The 18,993-nt window shown below is 41.1% G+C and overlaps 1 protein-coding gene across 5 annotated transcripts in view; it reads right to left on the bottom strand.

The window, feature by feature from the left end:
* TMEM131L (transmembrane 131 like) overlaps positions 1–18,993 on the bottom strand; it is a 159,909-nt gene that overhangs the window by 70,024 nt on the left and 70,892 nt on the right. For all 5 annotated transcript variants that reach the window (XM_060116533.1, XM_060116555.1, XM_060116544.1 and 2 more), the window contains exons 4-7: positions 17,862–17,930; positions 13,515–13,638; positions 12,089–12,205; positions 11,131–11,241 (exon numbers count right to left, since the gene is read on the bottom strand). In XM_060116533.1, coding sequence (XP_059972516.1) covers positions 11,131–11,241; positions 12,089–12,205; positions 13,515–13,638; positions 17,862–17,930 — 421 coding nt within the window. The remainder of the gene's footprint in view (positions 1–11,130; positions 11,242–12,088; positions 12,206–13,514; positions 13,639–17,861; positions 17,931–18,993) is intronic.

Genomic DNA, 18,993 nt, shown 5'->3' with positions numbered 1-18,993 from the left:
TAAATTAATTTAAAAAAAAAGATTCTAGACTCAAGCTCCACTTGAAACAAGCAGAGACAAGAGAGACTTAGTGTTGAACTACTGTAATTTCTGAGAAGCCCTGGGGAAGCCATGCACATCCTGGCGGGGGGCTTTCCGAGAAGCCCTGGGCGGGCGGCGGTGGGTGGGGGGAGTTACCCCAGCTGCACACAGGCATGGAGAAGCTCTCTGGCTAAGACCAAAAAAAAAAAAAGGAATTAGGGAGGACTTCAAATTCTCTGCATGTTAACTCACAGGCCAACATAATTTGATATGGGACTAGAACCTTGAACTTTCATGTCTTGCCAAGGATTGCTTCTCTGAATTTTAAATTTCTCCCTGAGAGTTTCATAATAGGAGAGGGTTTATATATAAAAACTTTTTTAAGTGATAAATGCATTTTAGCTATGTGCCAGATACTAAGTTCTAAGCGTTTTACATGTATTCATTCATTTATTCAATAACTATAGCACTCCTATGAGGTAGTGCTATCGTCTGTTTTATAGATAAACTGAGACATAAAAGGGTCAGGTAAACTGGCCAAGGCCACTCAGGACCAAGACTTTTACCCAGGTGGCCTGGTTTTACAATTCACTTTCTTATTCACTTCACTATACAGTTCTGTAATGGGGAATCCTTATAAGGCTGGGTTGTTTTTTTTTTTTTTTTTTTTTTTGAATATCTTAATTCTGTTATTTGATCCCCTTTCAAAGCTCTGGTAAGCTTCACTGGATACTTGAAAAGAATTTGGGATGGGAAACAGATGAGGATATGAACTTCAGACCTGGGGCATAGTGTGGCTTTGGAGCAGATTATTGATGAATTATTATAATGCATCTCAGAGCCTTCCAGGGGAAAACTCAAATGTGCATCCCACTGGTCCACAGAGGATCAACAAAGCAGGGCTGGTACCAGTGGGAGAAGGAACAGGCTCAGGAAGGCAGGAGCGTGGCCACGGGAAGTCTGCTCATCTCCACGCAGAGAGAGAGGGCCATGGGCTTAACAACGGGTAAGCCCAAAGGGTCAAAAGTCCAAAACTGAGCAGCAGTATTAGGAAAGTAAACACAAAACACTAAATACTCCTGATACTCCTGTTCCTTTGCCCCAAGCCTTCCTCTCCCCTCAAGGTAGAGGCAGTTGCCTATTAGTGAGCCACAGACAATGACCCTGTACTGCAGGCAGGGTGACAGGGCGGGGGCTATTGGAGGAGCTGGTTTCTTTTCTCCTCCTCTCTACATCCTGGGTGAGGGTGTTTGTCCTTGATTCAAACATCCCTTCCATAAGAGGAAATGCAGATGGTCAACAGGCACGTGAAAAGATGAATGCTAATCATCAGGGAAATGGAAGTCAAAACCACAATGAGATTATCACCTCACACCTGACAGAATGGCTATCCTCAAAAAGAGCACAAATAACAAACGCTGGTGAGCATGCGGAGAAAAGGGAACCCTGTTACACTGGTGGAGGGAAGGTAAGTTGGTGCAGCCACTGTGGAACATAGTCTGGAGGTTTCTCAAAAAACTAAAAATAGAACTACCACATGACCCAGCAATTCCACTCTTGGGTATATATTCGAAAAATACAGAAACACTAATTTGAAAAGATACATGCACCCCAATGTTCATAGCAGTTTTATTTACAATTGTCAAAATATGGAAGCAACCTAACTGTCCAACAACAGATGAGTGGATAAAGAAGATGTGGTATATACATACAATGCAATACTACTAGCCATGAAGAAGAATGAAATTTTGCCATTTGCAACAATATGGATGGACTTGGGGGGTATCACGCTAAGTGAAGTAAGTCAGACAGAGAAAGACAAATACTGTATGATTTCACTTATCTGAAACACAAAACAAACTAGTGAATAAAACAAAAAAGAAGCAGACTCACAGATATAGAGAACAAACTAGTGGTTACCAGTGGGGAGAGGAAAGAGGGGAGGGGCAAGACAGAGGTAGGGGATTAAGAGGCATAAACTATCATGTGTCAAATAAGCTACAAGGGTACACTGTGCAACACAGGGAATATAGCCAATATTTTATAATAAGTATAAATGGAGTATAACCTTTAAAAATTGTGAATCACTATATTGTACACCTATAACTTATGTAATATTGTACATCAACTATGCTTCAACTAAAAAAAAAGTCCCTTCCAATGGGCCACACCACGGTCTACCTGAGGGCGGGAGTCAGGAGAATGTGGCTTATCAGTAAGATACATTTAGTTTTCTAGCTTCTGATTCTTATATATCCACCAGTTCAGAACCTGAGGAAGAGAGGTGCTATCTATTTATTGTGCATCTTCAAGTCTTCTAACAAAAGTTTCTGGAATATTCTAATATAGTGAATGTTGGCAGAATTCTAATTTCTTGCTCTTTAAGGTCATTTATTCAATTCTCAATCACTTATTTACTATGTGTTCTGTGGCGAGGCTCTGTGCTAGGTGATAAGAAAACAAATACTGGTTAGGACGTGATTCCTGCTCTTTAAGGAGCTTATAATCTTAGCAAAGGAAAACACATACACAGAAACAAAAGCTTTTTTGCATACTATCCTTGCTAAGACACGGGTCTCTCGGGGCTTTCACTAAGGAACTAGTCAATTCTCCAGGAGGCAAAAAAGGGACTAAGCAAGTGCTGAGTTAAAAAGAGGGGCCGAGGGTTCCCCTGGTGGCACAGTGGTTAAGAATCTGCCTGCCAATGCAGGGGACATGGGTTCGAGCCCTGGTCCAGGGAGATCCCACATGCTGCGGAGCGAGCAACTAAGCCCGTGCACCACAACTACTGAGCCTGAACTCTAGAGCCCGCGAGCCACAACTACTGAGCCCACATGCCACAACTACTGAGCCTACGCACCTAGAGCCCATGCTCTGCAACAAGAGAAGCCACAGCGATGAGAACCCTAAGCACCCCAACAAAGAGTAGCCCCCGCTCGCAGCAAATAGAGAAAGACTGCATGTAGCAATGAAGACCCAACACAGCCAAAAATAAATAAATAAATAAATAAAAATTTTTTTAAAAAAAGGAGGAGGGGCCAAGAAACTGTTCTCTCCTGGAACACTGTTCTGTCTTGCCCAGAGAGCAGAAATTTGAGAGAAGCAAACGGGGCTGATGGGGGGAGGAGACTCCATGGGCTGGGGGGTTTGGGGGGCATGGGGAAGCCGAGGAAAGGGGAACACCCCCACCCCTGGGTACCTCCTGCAGCTTCACCAAGCTTCCTTCCTGTCTCCCACTCACCAGCCCTCTAACTCTTCCCAAACTCCCACTCCACTGAATCATTCTCACTGGAGGCTCCAATGAAAAAAAGAAAAAAATTTAAATTTAAGCAATTTCCTTGCTTTAAAAGCCGCATTCAGAGGCAGGTAGGTTAACGGCATATATTTTCCGAACATACAGTAATAACTCTCCAGAGTGTGACAGACTAACATTTTTGTGTTAAAAAAGGTAACTTTTATCAGGCAAATAAATGTGGTTAAATACGTTATGTTCCCATCCAGATTTGTAGGAATTGTTAGCTATCGCACCCAGAAAATCTGTGTATTTCATTTAACTTATCCTGTAAGACATCAGGAAGACAGGGCAGCCACAGCGGCCTTTAACCTTTCCCTGTTTTTATTTTCCATCTCCAGATCCTCGTTCAGACTTCTGCAACTTATTTGTTACTGAGAAACCTGCCCCTTTCCATTTCTCCTCTGTCGAACTGTGATTGGAAACGTTCCCTGTCCTCCTCCGCACACTGACTTTATAGCTTCCCTTCCAGACCACCGCACTTACTCAGCAGGGATCAACACCTAGGAGGCGAGTCCCCAGAGAGCAACATAGGGCACCCTCCCCGAGCCTGGCCGGCACCAGGCTCCACACAGGCTGGCACCGCAGGCCTCTCCAACACCTGTCCCGGGCGGGCAGGCAGGCACAGGGCCTGACGGCAGCACGCCAAAGCCAGGCTGTGCCAGTCTTAAAAGGGTAGCAACTCCTGGTCTGAAGGGTATCAGACATCACACACAATCCCCCGAAATAATCTCTCCTTTACACAATCCGGTAACAGGACACTGTAGACACTCTGAAAAGTTCAGAAAGGAGATGACAAAATATTCTTCCTGGTCACCTGTGTTGAGTGTGACTGGGGTCTTGGGGCTTATTTCTAATTTTTCACTTCTCTGGTTTCCTGTGTTTTCTTATAATTACACTGTAATTTTTTAATCGTCACAATCTCCTTTTGAGAGAATTCAATACTATGATACTATGTTAGGACACACAGATCCACCGTTACTTCGTGGGAACTGTGTCGTCGGCTTTCCTCTAATTTAAAACCTCTCTGTGTTCCCATATTGCCTTATAATTCCACCTTTAACAATAAATATTATTTTACAGTGATTCCAATAATAATAATTTAAGTTCTTTTAACTCTCTGAGACAAGGTTATTGCTATAGTGACCCTATATGCCAGATTCTGAAAGAATGACAATTTCAAATATTCTGTTTTGCCCAAATAAACCACTGAAACATTCCTCAAATCTCAGTGGCTTGGATCCAAAACAACACTCAAGAAAACGTTAAAAAATAAAACTTCTTACTTTTTCATGAGCCTAACACAACTCTATTTACATATTACCTCCCACCATATACTTTACAGTTACAATCACCGAGTACAGTCTAGCTTATATTCTATTCGCTTGTCAGACACTTCTACATAAGCATCATAATTGTAACTTGGAAGAACTACTTAATATTCTACTATGTTGATATACTTAAATTTATCAAATCCTTTTTCCACTGTTGAGCCTTTAGGCTGTTTCTACTGTTTTTGCCGTTATAAAAATGCTGCCAAAAAATCTTTTTTGCATATACCTTTCCTGGAACATGAATTACAAAGTCAACAATATGAAAATCATTACCTGGGGAAAAATTTAAAGCATACCGAGCCGGGACTGCCAATCCCAGCTCTGTCCTCAACCTCCACCAAGTAACCTAAACTCTAAGACCATTCTACAATTTCTAAAATAAGAATAATTACCACCTGCCCTAGTAGTAAATCTGTTGAAGGTCATCTGGTTGATGTGGTGAAAAGGTGAAGTTAGACAAATCTTAGATATTACGACTGGAGATATGCTGTTTGGGGCTCTTAACTTGGGTGCCCACTGACTCATCTACCTATGAAAAACTCTGGGGGCTGCCCTCAATGTACCAAACACTAAGGTGATGCTGAGAATATGAAAATGAAAAAGAAACAGGCCCGGGCCTAGAGAGCCTCTTGGAAGAGCAGCGGAGGGAGACAGCCCGGGACACTAAATGTTAAAGCAGCTTTGAACCAAGCGTCGTGGGACCAGAGCAGAGACTGGCCCGGGAACCTGGAGAGGAGGTGATAGCTGAACTGGGTCTCAAGGGACAGAATGAGAGGTACAGTTGGAGTCAGAACGGGGGAAAAGCTTATGAAGGAGAGACAGTCTGTACAGGAGGATGGCATATGGTCTAGCAGTGATGGGAGGCTTGTGACGCCAGAGATGGGAAGAGCAGGGTGGTACCCCCGAGGCTGGAGAAGAAGCTGGACCCAGGTGACGAAGGACCTTGTAGGCCAAGCTAGGGTGCTTGGGCTGGATCCTGCAAACAACAGGGACCCAGCAGTGCAGTGACCAGGGAAATAACGAAGAGTTTTGTTTAAGAAGACATCACCAGCATGCGCAGCAGGTGCACCGGAGGGGAGAAAGCCTGACTGGGGGATAATCCAGGTGCCACACGATGACAGGACTGCACCAAAAGCAGAGGGACCTCAGATTCTCACTTAAACCCACTGTCATAGTGACGTCTTGTCTGCTAGGGACGCTCACTCCATAAACGCCAAAACAAATGAAAAAGAAGGACTAAATGAAAAGGCAAATTAATTCCTCACGTCTGCCCCCGTCTTCCCCGGAGCAGACACACATGTGCAGCAGAGAGGCTGCAATGCACACCCTCCTCTCACTGAACTCAGCCCCTGCTACAGAACTCCCGGCCAGCACGAATTTAGACAGGAGATGAATCACACAAACACTCTTGGCTTCAGCAGAAGAGAGTGAGCCACTTAATCCAGTTCAACGGAGCAGAAAAAATGCAAAAGTCAGGTATGAATGGACACACACGAAAGGGCTGGACTGAGCTCACACTACAAAACAACTGAGATAACCTAACAATGTTTTCACGGGCACCCTAGTTTATTTCACAAGAGGGACACTTTTTTTCTTTTGTTATTCCAAAAAACAAACTGAGATCTTGAACCAAGTACAATCTATATGACATTATAAATATTCCCACTGTTTTCCCCCCATTCATAGAAATAAGATCAAATAAAATGGACATATGTCATCTGACCATGTTCCCTAAATGTCGCTCTTTCAGAAAAGGAGGATGAAATAGCAAACAACGCCCTGTGCAGGGGCCTCAGTAAAGTTACACTCTGTGACCTGGGGGTGGGCTCCGTCCTGGGGCTTTACGGGTGTTCATGTAACGATCCAACGAGAGACAGTGAGCTCAGTGGAAGGAGCACAGGCTTGGAAAAAGACAGACAGCGGGAAGAAATTGGCTTTTGACCCTCATGGAAGTACTTAATTTTCCCTCCAGTTTGTATCCCTAAAATAAACGCATGGTTTTTTTTACTAGCCTTATTTAAATTTGATTTTGTCATAGCTAACTGAATCTTTTAGCAGCTCAGGAGACAAGACCAAGTGCTGCCAGAGTCCCTCTGTGTGAGGTATCATGTGGTAAGCTGCAAGGGTAAGTGAGCCAAAGTGTTCTGATTACAGAACTTTCTAGTTGCTACCTTAGGAAGCAATTTTAAGTATGTGTGAGCAAAGGCCAGTGACAATCCCTGTATCTGAAAGACTCAGGACATATTCATTTCTGCCTAAACCTTCTCGCTCTTTAGCTTTCTACCAGATGCACTTTCCAGCTCTGTCCTGGAGAAGATTCAGTCATGAGCACTCCTTCCCCCACCCTCCTTCCCCGTTGAGAGAAGAGACCTCTTGAACTCAGCACCCACCCCAGATTATGGGTTCTGGACCACGGGCAAAAGGTAGACAAAAACATGGGACAGAAAGAATATCAAAATAAAGATACTCCTTTCTGGAAAAGGACAGCCGGCCACCTTACAGCCACTTAAAACACAACTTGAACGCATTTTACGTGTGCAGTTTAAATGCAAAAATATTATAGTCAGGATTTTTTCTGAGGAATGCCATAATTATTTCTTAAGTCTAAATTTTGTAGGTTTTTGTTTTGGTTTCTAGGTGTAGTAAGCCTTGAAAAAAAGACTAAAGTTTCTTTTTCTGAATCGCTGTAAAAATGAAAGAAATTTAAATAATTGCCTTTTAAGAAATATTTTTTGATATTTAGACCTCTCAATACTGGGTTCCAACAAAAGATCAGTCAAAAAAATTGAGTTTTACCTTCAAACTCTGAAACGTATTCTACATTGTCACGTCATAAGAGCAGGGACACTGTGCTGTGTTCACTGCCCTATCACTTCCTGGAACATTCAAGAAATGATATCTAATAACAAACTGTTGACTGACTGACGGGGGGAGCTATGCTCAACAGGAGCAGCCTTAGACAGTGACTTGACTAAACTCATAGATCCCAGTATAAATGAAAATGGAGAGAATCTACCATTGGGAACAGAGCTGAAGCTGAGACAGTCAAGGAGAACGCCGAGACACTCCAATGGGGGAAGAACTGTCTTTTCAACAAATGGTACTGGGATTACTGGAAATGCATACGAAAAGAATGAACTTGGATTCCGAGCTCACACTATACACTAAAATGAAGTAAAAATGGGTCACAAGACCTCACTACAAGAGATGAACTATAAAACTCAGAAGAAAACACAGGAGTAAATCTTTACAACCTTGGACCTTGTTAGATTTGATACTAAAAGCATAAGTGACCAAATAAAAAATAGGTGAACTGGACTTCATCAAAATTAAAAATAAAAAGACAACCTAAAGAATGGGAGAAAAATACATACAAATCATGTACCTGATGAAAGTCTACTATCTAGAATATATAAAGAACACTTACATCTCAACAATAAAAAGACAAATAACCCAATTAAAAAATGGGCAAAGGATCTGAATAGACATTTCTCCAAAGAAGATATAAAAATCATCAAAAAGCACATGAAAAGATGCTCAACATCATTAGTGATTAAGGAAACGCAAATAAAAACCACATGAGGTATCACTTCACACCCACTAGGATGGCTATAAAAAACAAAACAACAACAAAAAAACAGAAAATAACAAGCCTTGGCAAAGTTGCAGAGAACTGGAATCCTCATATATTGCTGGTGAGATTGTAAAATGATACAACCACTTTAGAAAACAGTTTGACAATTCCTCAAAATGTGAGACATAGAATTACCATATGACCCAGCAAAATTCCACCCTTACATATACACCCAAGAGAACAGAAGACATACGTCCTCACAAACTTGTCCATGTTCACAGCGACATTATTCATAATAGCCAAAAAAACTAAAACAAATGAAACCAATTGATAAATGTTTAAACAAAATGTGGTATATGCCTAGACAATATATCATTTGGCAATAAAAAGGCAGGAAAGCCTGATAACATGGATGAAACTTGAAAACACTATGCTAAGTGAAAGGAGCCAATCACAAAAGACCACACGATTCATTTACATGAAATGTCCAAAACAGACAAATCTATAGAGACAGAAAATAGAGTAGCAGTTGCCAGGGACTAAGGCAAAGAAAATGTTCTAAAATTAGACTGTGAGAGAGTGGTGAAAGCTGCACAACTCTGTGAGTATCCTAACAGCCAGTGGGGGTACACTTTAAGTGGGTGAATTTTGTTGTATGTGAATCATATCTTGACAAAGCTGTTAAATATAGATAAAAATGCAAAAAAGGAAAAAAGAAACAAAACAGGGTTTCGTACCAGCTAAAGCAGAAACAAGAAAAGCCAAGTCACCGCCGTGGTAGGGGGAGCTGGCCAAAACTCCCCTCAGCCCAAGTTCATGGGCCCCTCCAACGGCAGGCCCCGGGCTGGGCCTGGAAGATATGGAAAGCCAAGTCAGGTGGCCCTCGCTTTCGTGGGGCTTAAATTCCACGAGTGAAAGAGAGAGTGGCTAAGTAACCACACTATGTGGGCGTGGGATTATTTCACCGGATACGAGTCCTAAGGGGGAAGGAAGTCAGTTGTACTGCAGGCCAACCGAGGTCTGGAGCTGAATGGGAGAGACAGCAAGATCCCTGGAGAACTCAAGATGAGAAAGGAAGGATGAAGTGAGGGTTAACTGTGAGAAAAGCTGGGGGAGGGGCGTCTGGGGAAACGGCAGGCGCAGAGGTCCAGGGGCAGGCGGGGGAGAGGCGGTGTGAGCAGCAGAGGGAGGGAGGCCGGGGAGAGACGGCGCCAGACCGCACAAGGCCTCCCGGCCACAGCAAGTCCTAAATCCTACGGGAATGCACGGAAAGCAGGTGACTGACGACATCCAACTTGCATTTTGGGGAAGAGGGCTTGAAAGGGCCAAAGCAGACGCTGGCAGACCAGTTAAGGGGCTGCTACAGTGGCCCAGACGAGGGTGGCCTGGATGCGGGGCGGGGCAGAGGGCACCGCGGCAAGGACGGGACCTGCCGGGCAGAGTGGGTGGCAGGCACGCTCTCATCACACCAAGGCCTCCGAGGCGCTTAATTCCACGTATCCTTCAATTAACAGCATTAACTAAGGTAATCGGAACACCCGCCTCGGTTTCAATGCTTTTATCACCACTAACGTGGCACCAGGCACTCAAAGCTCTCAGTCACCAGAGAAACCTGGCCATTCCCAGCTGCCCCCCCTCCCCCCCGCTGAAGGAGAGCCCCAAGATAAGGCTGAAAGTGCTCACAGGAAAAGCCCTCGCTGTCAGCACATGCAAATTAAACTTTCTCTAGGCCTTCCAAGCCCTTACAAAATGCAGGTCAGATCACAGCAGTCTCCAGCCTAAAACCTTTCAATACAGTCCCACTGGTTTTACAACTTAAACCAAATCCAAATCTGCAAATAAAAAGAAACCTCCCTTAAAATCCTGAGGAAGGGCTATACTCCATTTTATAAAAAAATGGAAATAGTATGTTAAATCCCTAAGAACGACCTATTGGGTGGCAAAGCACCCAGACATTACATTACAGGTAAATTAATTTTGCTTCTCTCCCCACTGGAATGAGAGCTCCATGGAGACAGAGGTGCCAGACTCCTGCCTGGCCCGCAGCAGAGGCGCAGTGAAGCTGATGGTGAAGGAAAGCCTGGGTACCAAGACCTACAAGAAGTCCGAGCGGCGGGCTTTAGCTATGCATTAGAAAGAAAGGGTAGGTAAGGTGGTAAGCTTCATAATATGTTGGGTCAAGTGCTTTTGAAATTTCAACAGTTATCCACAGTTGCAAGGAAATATAAATAATCGAAGGGAAAAAACGGCCAACCCTATAAGCGATTAATGAAATACGCATTAAAAGAATTGTAAGGTTCCATTATATACCTACTAAGACAATGAAAACATTTCTCTCCCCTGAGCCACACCCAGGCAGGACTCATGGCAGGGGGCCGGAGAGAGGGAAAGACGCTTGCAGGAATGTCATTATCCGCTTGCAGGAATGTCATTACCAGTGACCAGGGAGGGTCTGGCTCCCTGAAAAGCACCCTGGCAAGATTAACAAGCCCCATAAACCGGTTCGTAGTCTTTAACTACAGAATCCTCTTTACAAAATACACCCCAAAGAAACAGGTAGTCCAAAAGAGAAATAAAGAAACCTGTAAAATATGTACACGGCCTAATGGTAAAAATAATGAAAAACTGGACACACTGCAAATGACCAACAACAGGACTAAGCAAACTATGGAATATCAACACCGTGGACTATACAGCCGTTAAAAAGAAGTATACGGATTCCACTGACACTTTACCTACATACGTTATTTCCATATGTACCAGGATTTTTTCCAAAAGCGGAACATGTTAAAATCCCACTTCTGACTAGGTAAAAAGGTCTGTCTGTACTCTGTGTAAGACACGTAAATGTAGAGGCTACAAAGTTTGGTATTTATCAGCATTCAAAATAAATGTCCTACTAAAATCACCTGTGTTTGTGAAAGCTGAACGCTCTGGACCTGTGGAAGCAGAAAGTAAGCATTTGGTAGCTGTTTTACAGACCCTTCTGCAGAGATTCTGCGAGTGCCAATGCCAGATACCTGCAGGAAAGAAAAGAAAATCTATTACTTTTGAAACACATTTGACATAGTGCTGAAATACCTTTCCAAAGGAAATCTGTGTTCGTCAACTTGGCCGTCAAGACTATTAATCCAATTATTATATTTATCTTTGTCCTCCCAAAACAAAAATGCAACAAAAGTTGCTGTACTTAAGCTGAATGTTCCTCAATGCAGCATATCTCTTCAGAAATAGACAACTTTTCTGATGTGGGACCACGAGTTACATGAAATCCTGTAAGAATTAGCCACCAAAGTGATAGATCTTGGCACTTAGATGAAAGATGTCACAGATACCGCTTAAGGTAAAGATTCCTGACTATTCCTGTGACCAACAACAAAAAGACTCCTCTCACTCCCTCCCCAGTGCTTTGCTAGAATAGGGAGCTCCTTGGGGACGGGCCCCCAAGCATGCAGTCCGTGTCCCCAGAGCAGAAACAGTCCTGAGCCCAGGAGAGGAGGAAGCAAAACCCCCAGGGGCTGCCCTCACAAGCTTCCTATCCCTGTACTGCTGGAGGTGAGCGTCGTGAGTTTTGAAACCCCATTATATTTTATACTAGAAAACCGTCCGATAGATTTCTCTGTTTTGTTCTGATACCCTTTCGAGATCTAAGGTGCATTCCAGCCGTGCACTTTGCACGAAAGATGGCCACCTGGCCCGTGAGGCAGAGGAAGGAGGAGGGCTGGTTAGCTGGACGTCAACTAAGCAGCCTTATACTTGACTGACATAAACTAGGCGGCACCATTTCCAAAAGGCTTTTCTTTAACATCCAAACTCCTTCATTACGTCAACAGCCAAATTATATGACCAACAGAAAAAGCTACTTACATGATAAGAAAGAACTCCATGTGAGGAGGTATTAATAAATAAAGAACTTTCAATGCTTCCTTCTTCAGTAGGTAAGAAAATAATTCTGAAGGACGTTTTCCCCATTGCTGGAATTACCTGAAAGAAAGCTACCTCATTAGCCACTTGGAATGGCCCCTCTTTGACAAACTGTCTTTCACAGACTTTCTTCTTGACAATTCCTGTTAACAGATATTTGCGTATTCTTGCACCCTTGATTTATGCATATCATGAATCCCCGAGAATGTCCAAACAGATCAACATCCAACAGTCTAAGAGAAAATATCAAAGAACACACTGTGGACTTAGGGCAAGACAGCTTTCACCCCGAGTGGAGCCATGTGCCTCATACCTTTCCTTTACCCTCCTCTTCCTCCCCCATGTGTTCAAGGGCCTGTGTCTAACACACTTCCACCTCCACTTAAGTAAAGAGAACCACCGGTGTACCGACATGTTGCTACTTAGTAAAAGTCAGGGACAGCGTTTATCTGGACAGACTGTCATGATCAAAATAGTGGGCTCCCCTTACTCCACTTCCTGAGTCCCAGTATTAAAAAAAAAAAAAATGGGGATAGTGAAGAAAATAAACTCTAGTAGGAAGCTGGATCTTCATTAAAGTTAAAGACCTTTTAAAAGTTTTAAAGTTAAATTGAATTACTAAAATTAAGACTATTAAGGACTTCCCTGATGGTCCGGGGGTAAAGAATCCGCCTTCCAATGCAGGGGATGCGGGTTCAATCCCCGGTCGGGGAACTAAGATCCCACATGCCACGGGGCAACTAAACCCACGCACCACAACTACTGAGCCCACGCACCGCAACCAGAGGGAAGCCCGCGCTCCCCAACAAAGAGCCCGCTTGCCACGATGAAGACCCGATTCAGCCAAAAAAATAAATAAAAATTTTTTTAATTAAATTAAATTAAAACTATTAGAAGATCAGGGTTTTGAGCTCTGTGTTATGGTGCATATTAGCTTCACAAGGAACCACTCACCCCCCTTAGGCCTGTATTTAGAAAAGAGTCCTAACCATCCTAGCACGCTCGCCAGGTGAAGATATCACCACTGTAAACTTTACTAGTTACTAAATGCTTCAGCACTGGTAGTCACTACGAGACAAGTAATATTAAGGTTCTTTAAGTATGAAAAAGTCGTATTGAATACACATGCATTACTACCTAGTTTAAATGCGTTAAACTTTTTTTTTCCACATAGGTAATCAAGAGCCACCAAAATTATGAATCTGAACAACTGAAAAAATAAATGCTAAAGCAAACACATAGAAGGAATGCGTCTGGGGAGCAGAAAAAGGGGAGACAGGCAACAGAAAGTGAAAAAACTACAGGCAAAGAAAGCAAAAAGAGCTGGCGGCCCGCCACAGCACAGCTTCCAAGACGCGTCCACACTCACCCTGCAGTGAACGGGAGGCACATGGAAATGTCCCGCAGCTGTAAACACGGAATTCACCACGACCTCGCTCTCCCTGCTAGGGTTATACGCATAGAGAATCTTTGCTGCAGGGTGTCCCAGGAACCTAGGAGGCGAACAAGGAAAAAACGCAAGGGATTGTATGGTTATAAACAAAATCATCCATCCATCCATATATACACTCTAAACCCAGAAAGCTGTTGAACTTCATTACAAAGTTAAAAGCAACAATCCTGTTGTTAATGAAGCATTCTATCCACAACAGTCAAAAAAAATTTTTAATCCTTTCTTCTACAAGACACTCACGCCAACCCACAGTATCACCCCACTGATTTTTGTATTAGAAGAATTCAACCCATCTAGGCCATTGAATGCTTCCCAAAAAACACCTAGGGGGAACTAGGTATCTCTCTGACATGGGTCTCTAATGCAAATGGAAATATGTTTAGATAAGAAACTGTACTTATAGAAAAAGTCAATCTTCTTAGGGTTCATTTTCTGAGTAATAAATTTAAAGATACTTTTGGGGGGAATGGATTTCAACTGGCAAAGAGACTGCATTAAGTCTTATAAAAGAAAACTTAATTGTTAAACACCATTCTTCCGAGAAAAATGAAAGCTCCGCAGCACTTTCTGGCTTTGGCTGTTATTCATTTAAATCATGAGTCTTTCAGAAAACTCTAATGAAAGCTTTGGCTCCCCTATCCACAAATATGCACACAAAAGTGTTATACATACTTTCAAAACTTTCCATGACCCTCAGAGTTAAGAATCTCTGCTCTTCAGCAAATACCCTAACTAATGGAAACCTTGATGTTGAATCTTTTCCACAGGGCTCTCCACCTACAAGGTGGGCTCTGACAAAAGAACTGCAAGAGGAAAGGGGCCAGTTTCTAGCCCAGCTGCCTGGAGCTACCTGCAATGTTCCCTCGAATCGTTTACTCTGATTGCTACTACCCAATACCAAATTCACTCCAGTTAAACCGTGTTGTGATAAATAGAGAGCCAGTAAAAATTTCACTGACGTCATCTCTCCAGTTTTAACACCCTCAGTGGCAGAGACCCAAATAAACGGCTCTCTTTAGTATGGCCTAGAAATGAAACTATATTCTAAATACAGGGAAAAAGATCATCTACATTATGTTTGTGTTTCTCTCATTTTGTTCCAATTTTTCTTATATTAAAAACTAGGGGGCTTCCCTGGAGGCACAGTGGTTGCGAGTCCGCCTGCCGATGCAGGGGACACGGGTTCGTGCCCCGGTCCGGGAAGATCCCACATGCCGCGGAGCGGCTGGGCCCGTGAGCCATGGCCGCTGAGCCTGCGCATCCGGAGCCTGTGCTCCACAATGGGAGAGGCCACAGCAGTGAGAGGCCCGCGTACCGCAAAAAAAAAAAAAAAAAAAAAAAAAAAACTAGGGGTTCACAGTTGAATATTTTAAAAAAACGTGTGCTTTAGGAAAAATTAAGTGCATGCTGTTTCTCTTATATACAATAGGATTTCCAAAATACTGTATTAGTGCCATCAAATCCTTGGAATTTTACTTTCAGCTTTTCCTTCTACTTTTAATCACAAGTCTTAGTTGAAGGCTTAGTATGTCCAATATGTATTTTAAAAGTCCTTAACAGCCAGTTACAAATAAAATACAATAAGTGTGATTAAAACTTTGATTTTTTTTAGAGTGTTCTTAAATAAAACAACTAAAAAATTTTTATACCATCATAGCACCTCAGAAAGCCCTGTGTCAGGAATACTAGGCTCACATCTGCCTTTTCCCTCAATTAAATTAAATAAATAAGAACTTCCATGACTTTAGGTTTTACGTGAATAATATGAATCAATCAGCAAAGTTATTAATACTTATCCTCAAAGCTTTTGTTTCCTTCACATAATTGGAATACAAGATTTTTAGTTTCAAAGGATACAAATGTCTCCCCGAGAAGCACCTTAAAAAATAAGACCACAAAACTGCAATGTAACAGAGCCCAGTGGCTGTGTCCACCAGAAACCTCACCAGACCTAACAGAGAATGCTGGCTGAAACCTAGTCACCACAGTATTATTTTTATCCTATTTTTTTTTAATTCTATTTTTAAAAGTGTTATGAGGATAAGAATTTCCTTCACTAGTGACAACTGGAAGATACTCTATTAATTTAATACTACAAAAGAATGATTAAAATTTCTTATGAATGATTAGCACTTTTAATCTCAGGACCAGCAGAATATTAACCCTTAACATAAACCCTAAGAAGTAGGCAGAGGGCAACTGAATAACATGATCCTGATTCTGCATCCTAGAGGGAAACCAGAACTATGAGAAGGAATGAGGTTTGCTCAAGGTCAACGCCAAAATAAACAATAGCAAAACCTGACCTAGGGCAGTGAAGAAATGAGAACTCTCTGGTTAAAATGTGTATCTAATGCCTATGGATTAGACCATTTGTTAGATGCAAGGTAAAACCTGACTAATTTTTAAAAAGCGTTCTGATTTAGGCTATATTTTGTTATTATTGAGAGTTTTTTTAACTTCAGCAAAAATAATTTATTCCCATAACCATATCCTGGATCTCAATTATGAGAAAAATAGCATGGTACATGCTGGCTTAGAAATCAAAAGATTTACTCTCTCTGTCACTTCCAGTAAAATGACCTTGGGAAAACTGCATTACTTCTCAGCAATAAATATAGGAGCATTTGTAGTACATGCTCCAATACAGAGATATTTGGAAATGATTCTCTCTCTTAGACAACATCTACCTCCAATATCCTTCCAGGATTGCTGTTAAGACTCAACTCACAGGAGACAAGATTGTACTTTAAGAACTATAAACTACTACATAAACAAAACTGAATCATCCAAAGGTGATGCAAGTCTAAAACTCAGTAACCTTTTCAAATCAAGAACTTGAAACATTTCTTTTCAACATGCTTCCAGCTATTAGAACCAGAAATTGATGTGCAGAGCTAATTAACATACACAGATAATACATACATACATCCAATCATGTGCACTGACGACTGTAGGATTTTTTTATATTACTGAAGAGTAAATATACTATGGACAGCCAGTGTCCCATGAACTGGAATTGTTATCCTAATCTAAGTGTATTTACTACTATCCATCTTGTTATATCTACCGATCTGTAACATACACTTTAAAGTAGGTCCTGCACTGAAATTTCTTTTTACAATACTTTTGACAAAAGCAAAGTGAACTCAGAATTTGAAATCAGTGAGGTTTGATTTTAAAACCTCATTCTTTACCTAAGAATAAAAATATAAAAATTCAAAAACAAAAAAGTAGACGCCTAGAATCTTGTAAAATCAGCAAGCTCCCTTCGCACTTTTATCACTTCTTCCTTTTACAGACTCTCCTTAAAAGGCTCAACAATGTGCTTTTAAATTTAAAATTCACTATTCTTCATGGCAGCTCTGATATTTTGATGATCAGAAGGAAATGGAAGGAAGGAAACCAGGGGACTAAAGGCGCGCACACAGGAGACCACCACTAACTCACCCCAGATGCTCTGCTAGCACCGGGGTTATGTCACTCACATAACTTTTCTTGAAACTCAAAAAAGTTCTTCATAAAACTGAAGTGATGTTCCAGGCTGCTAAAACAAGCAGAGTTTTTAATCCTGAAACACTCTTTTACTTCCACCTAGAAACTCTACTAACGTGAAATTACATCTACTCAGTGCAGCAAAATTCTGCATCCAGGGAGTCTTAACACTTCATTAAAACCAACTTGAGTCCTGACGTTCCCTCCTGAGCACAGCTTCACCCTTCTCTTCCTTAATTTCTCTGAGTTCCCAGATCAGTCCCTCAACAGACACTCAGATCACATCCCCTTCATCTCATGGTTCTCAACAAGATGTACTACAAGGAATTACAGCTTCCACGCTGTCTTCCCCACTTAACTTGTTTCCAAAGCCTCAATCATAGTAATGTATGTACACTTTTGAATCCCAAAGCATAAGGCGCAGTAAAAACTGAGTGAATAAGTGAATCTAATTTTAAAAATTCAGAAACCATCAATATGTAGAGTTTTTCATTATAAAATAACCTGCTTTGTTTCAGAAAAAACAAGGACTTACTATCGACTTAAATTATAAGGTACATTCATTAAAAACTAAAGAAAGGGCTAAAACAACTCTTACACTCTCCTTTTCACAAAAATGTTCCTTTTAACAAGTTCTAGGATCAATCTCTCTTGATATTATCTATATATTTAAAATATATTTAACATCATACATATACATAAGAGATATCCCGAAAGCAAACAGTGTAAATAATAAATTATTTAAAATTATAAAGAGAAGATACTTACTGAACTCCAAAATCTAGAACTGATGGCTGAAAATGTAAAGCTTTTCCACTAAATAGCTTGTCTGAGAAGCTAAAAAAGAAAAGACAAGACAGATTAATTTTTGTTGTACTTTTAAAATTTGAATGCTGAGTTAAGAGGATATACTTAGGCCGATAGCTCTCATGAGATATAATTTTACTTCCTTATAAAGGAGTCTGAACTAGATTTTAAATGTTAAAGTTGAATTATTCAAAGTCTAATATAATTCTACAGCTGCAAAAATTTAAGATACTCTTAGATTATGGTTAGTATAACTTCATACTAAATATATAGATTCTATAAGCATTCAGATAAAAAATGGAGATAAATTTAATTTTTAATAGGCTTCATTTCTGGGTGAATTCAGGAAACATATCTATTTTCACAAACCCCAAATCAAGAAAAGACACACAAGGACGGGGGCTGAGGGTAAGGGCTTGCAGAGGGAGGGAGCTTCGGCCTCTACATTCATTAGACAAGTTGTAACAGGGAAAGGATCGGGAGCATAGCCAGGGTTGCTCCCCAAGGTTGAAACCATCACCAGGTCTGTATTTTTAAGATTAACAATCAAATAAAATCTCATTCGGCAGGTCATATTTTCAGCAGTTGTTAATCATTACTATGATTTCATTTTCCTTCGGAACCAAAAGCCAGAAATTAAAATACTAAAAAACATATAAAGACATTAAAAAATAAGCTATAACAATATATATACATACTTAAAGACATAAAATACAAAATATATGTAAAAATATATATAAATATAAAATATATACACGTGTGTGTATCAAGAAAGTATTAACTGTCATACGACATTTCTTTTATGAAATTCTTTTTTTAAAAAAACAAAACAAAACAGTAGGTCCTTGTTGGTTACCTATTTTAAATATAGTAGTGTATACTTGTCATTCCCAAACTCCCAATCTATCCCTCCTCCCCCATCCCTCTCCCCTGGTAACCATAATTTCATTCTCTAAGTCTGTGAGTCTGTTTTGGTTTTGTAAATCAGTTCATCTGTATCTTTTTTTTTTTTTTTTTTTAGATTCCCCATATAAGCGCTATATTTGTCTTTCTCTGTCTTACTTCACTTAGTGTCACAGGACATTTTAAAAGC

This window comes from Mesoplodon densirostris, chromosome 1 (genome assembly GCF_025265405.1).
Source record: "Mesoplodon densirostris isolate mMesDen1 chromosome 1, mMesDen1 primary haplotype, whole genome shotgun sequence".
Taxonomy (NCBI): Eukaryota; Metazoa; Chordata; class Mammalia; order Artiodactyla; family Ziphiidae; genus Mesoplodon; species Mesoplodon densirostris.
This window is presented reverse-complemented; position numbering and strand designations above follow the sequence as displayed.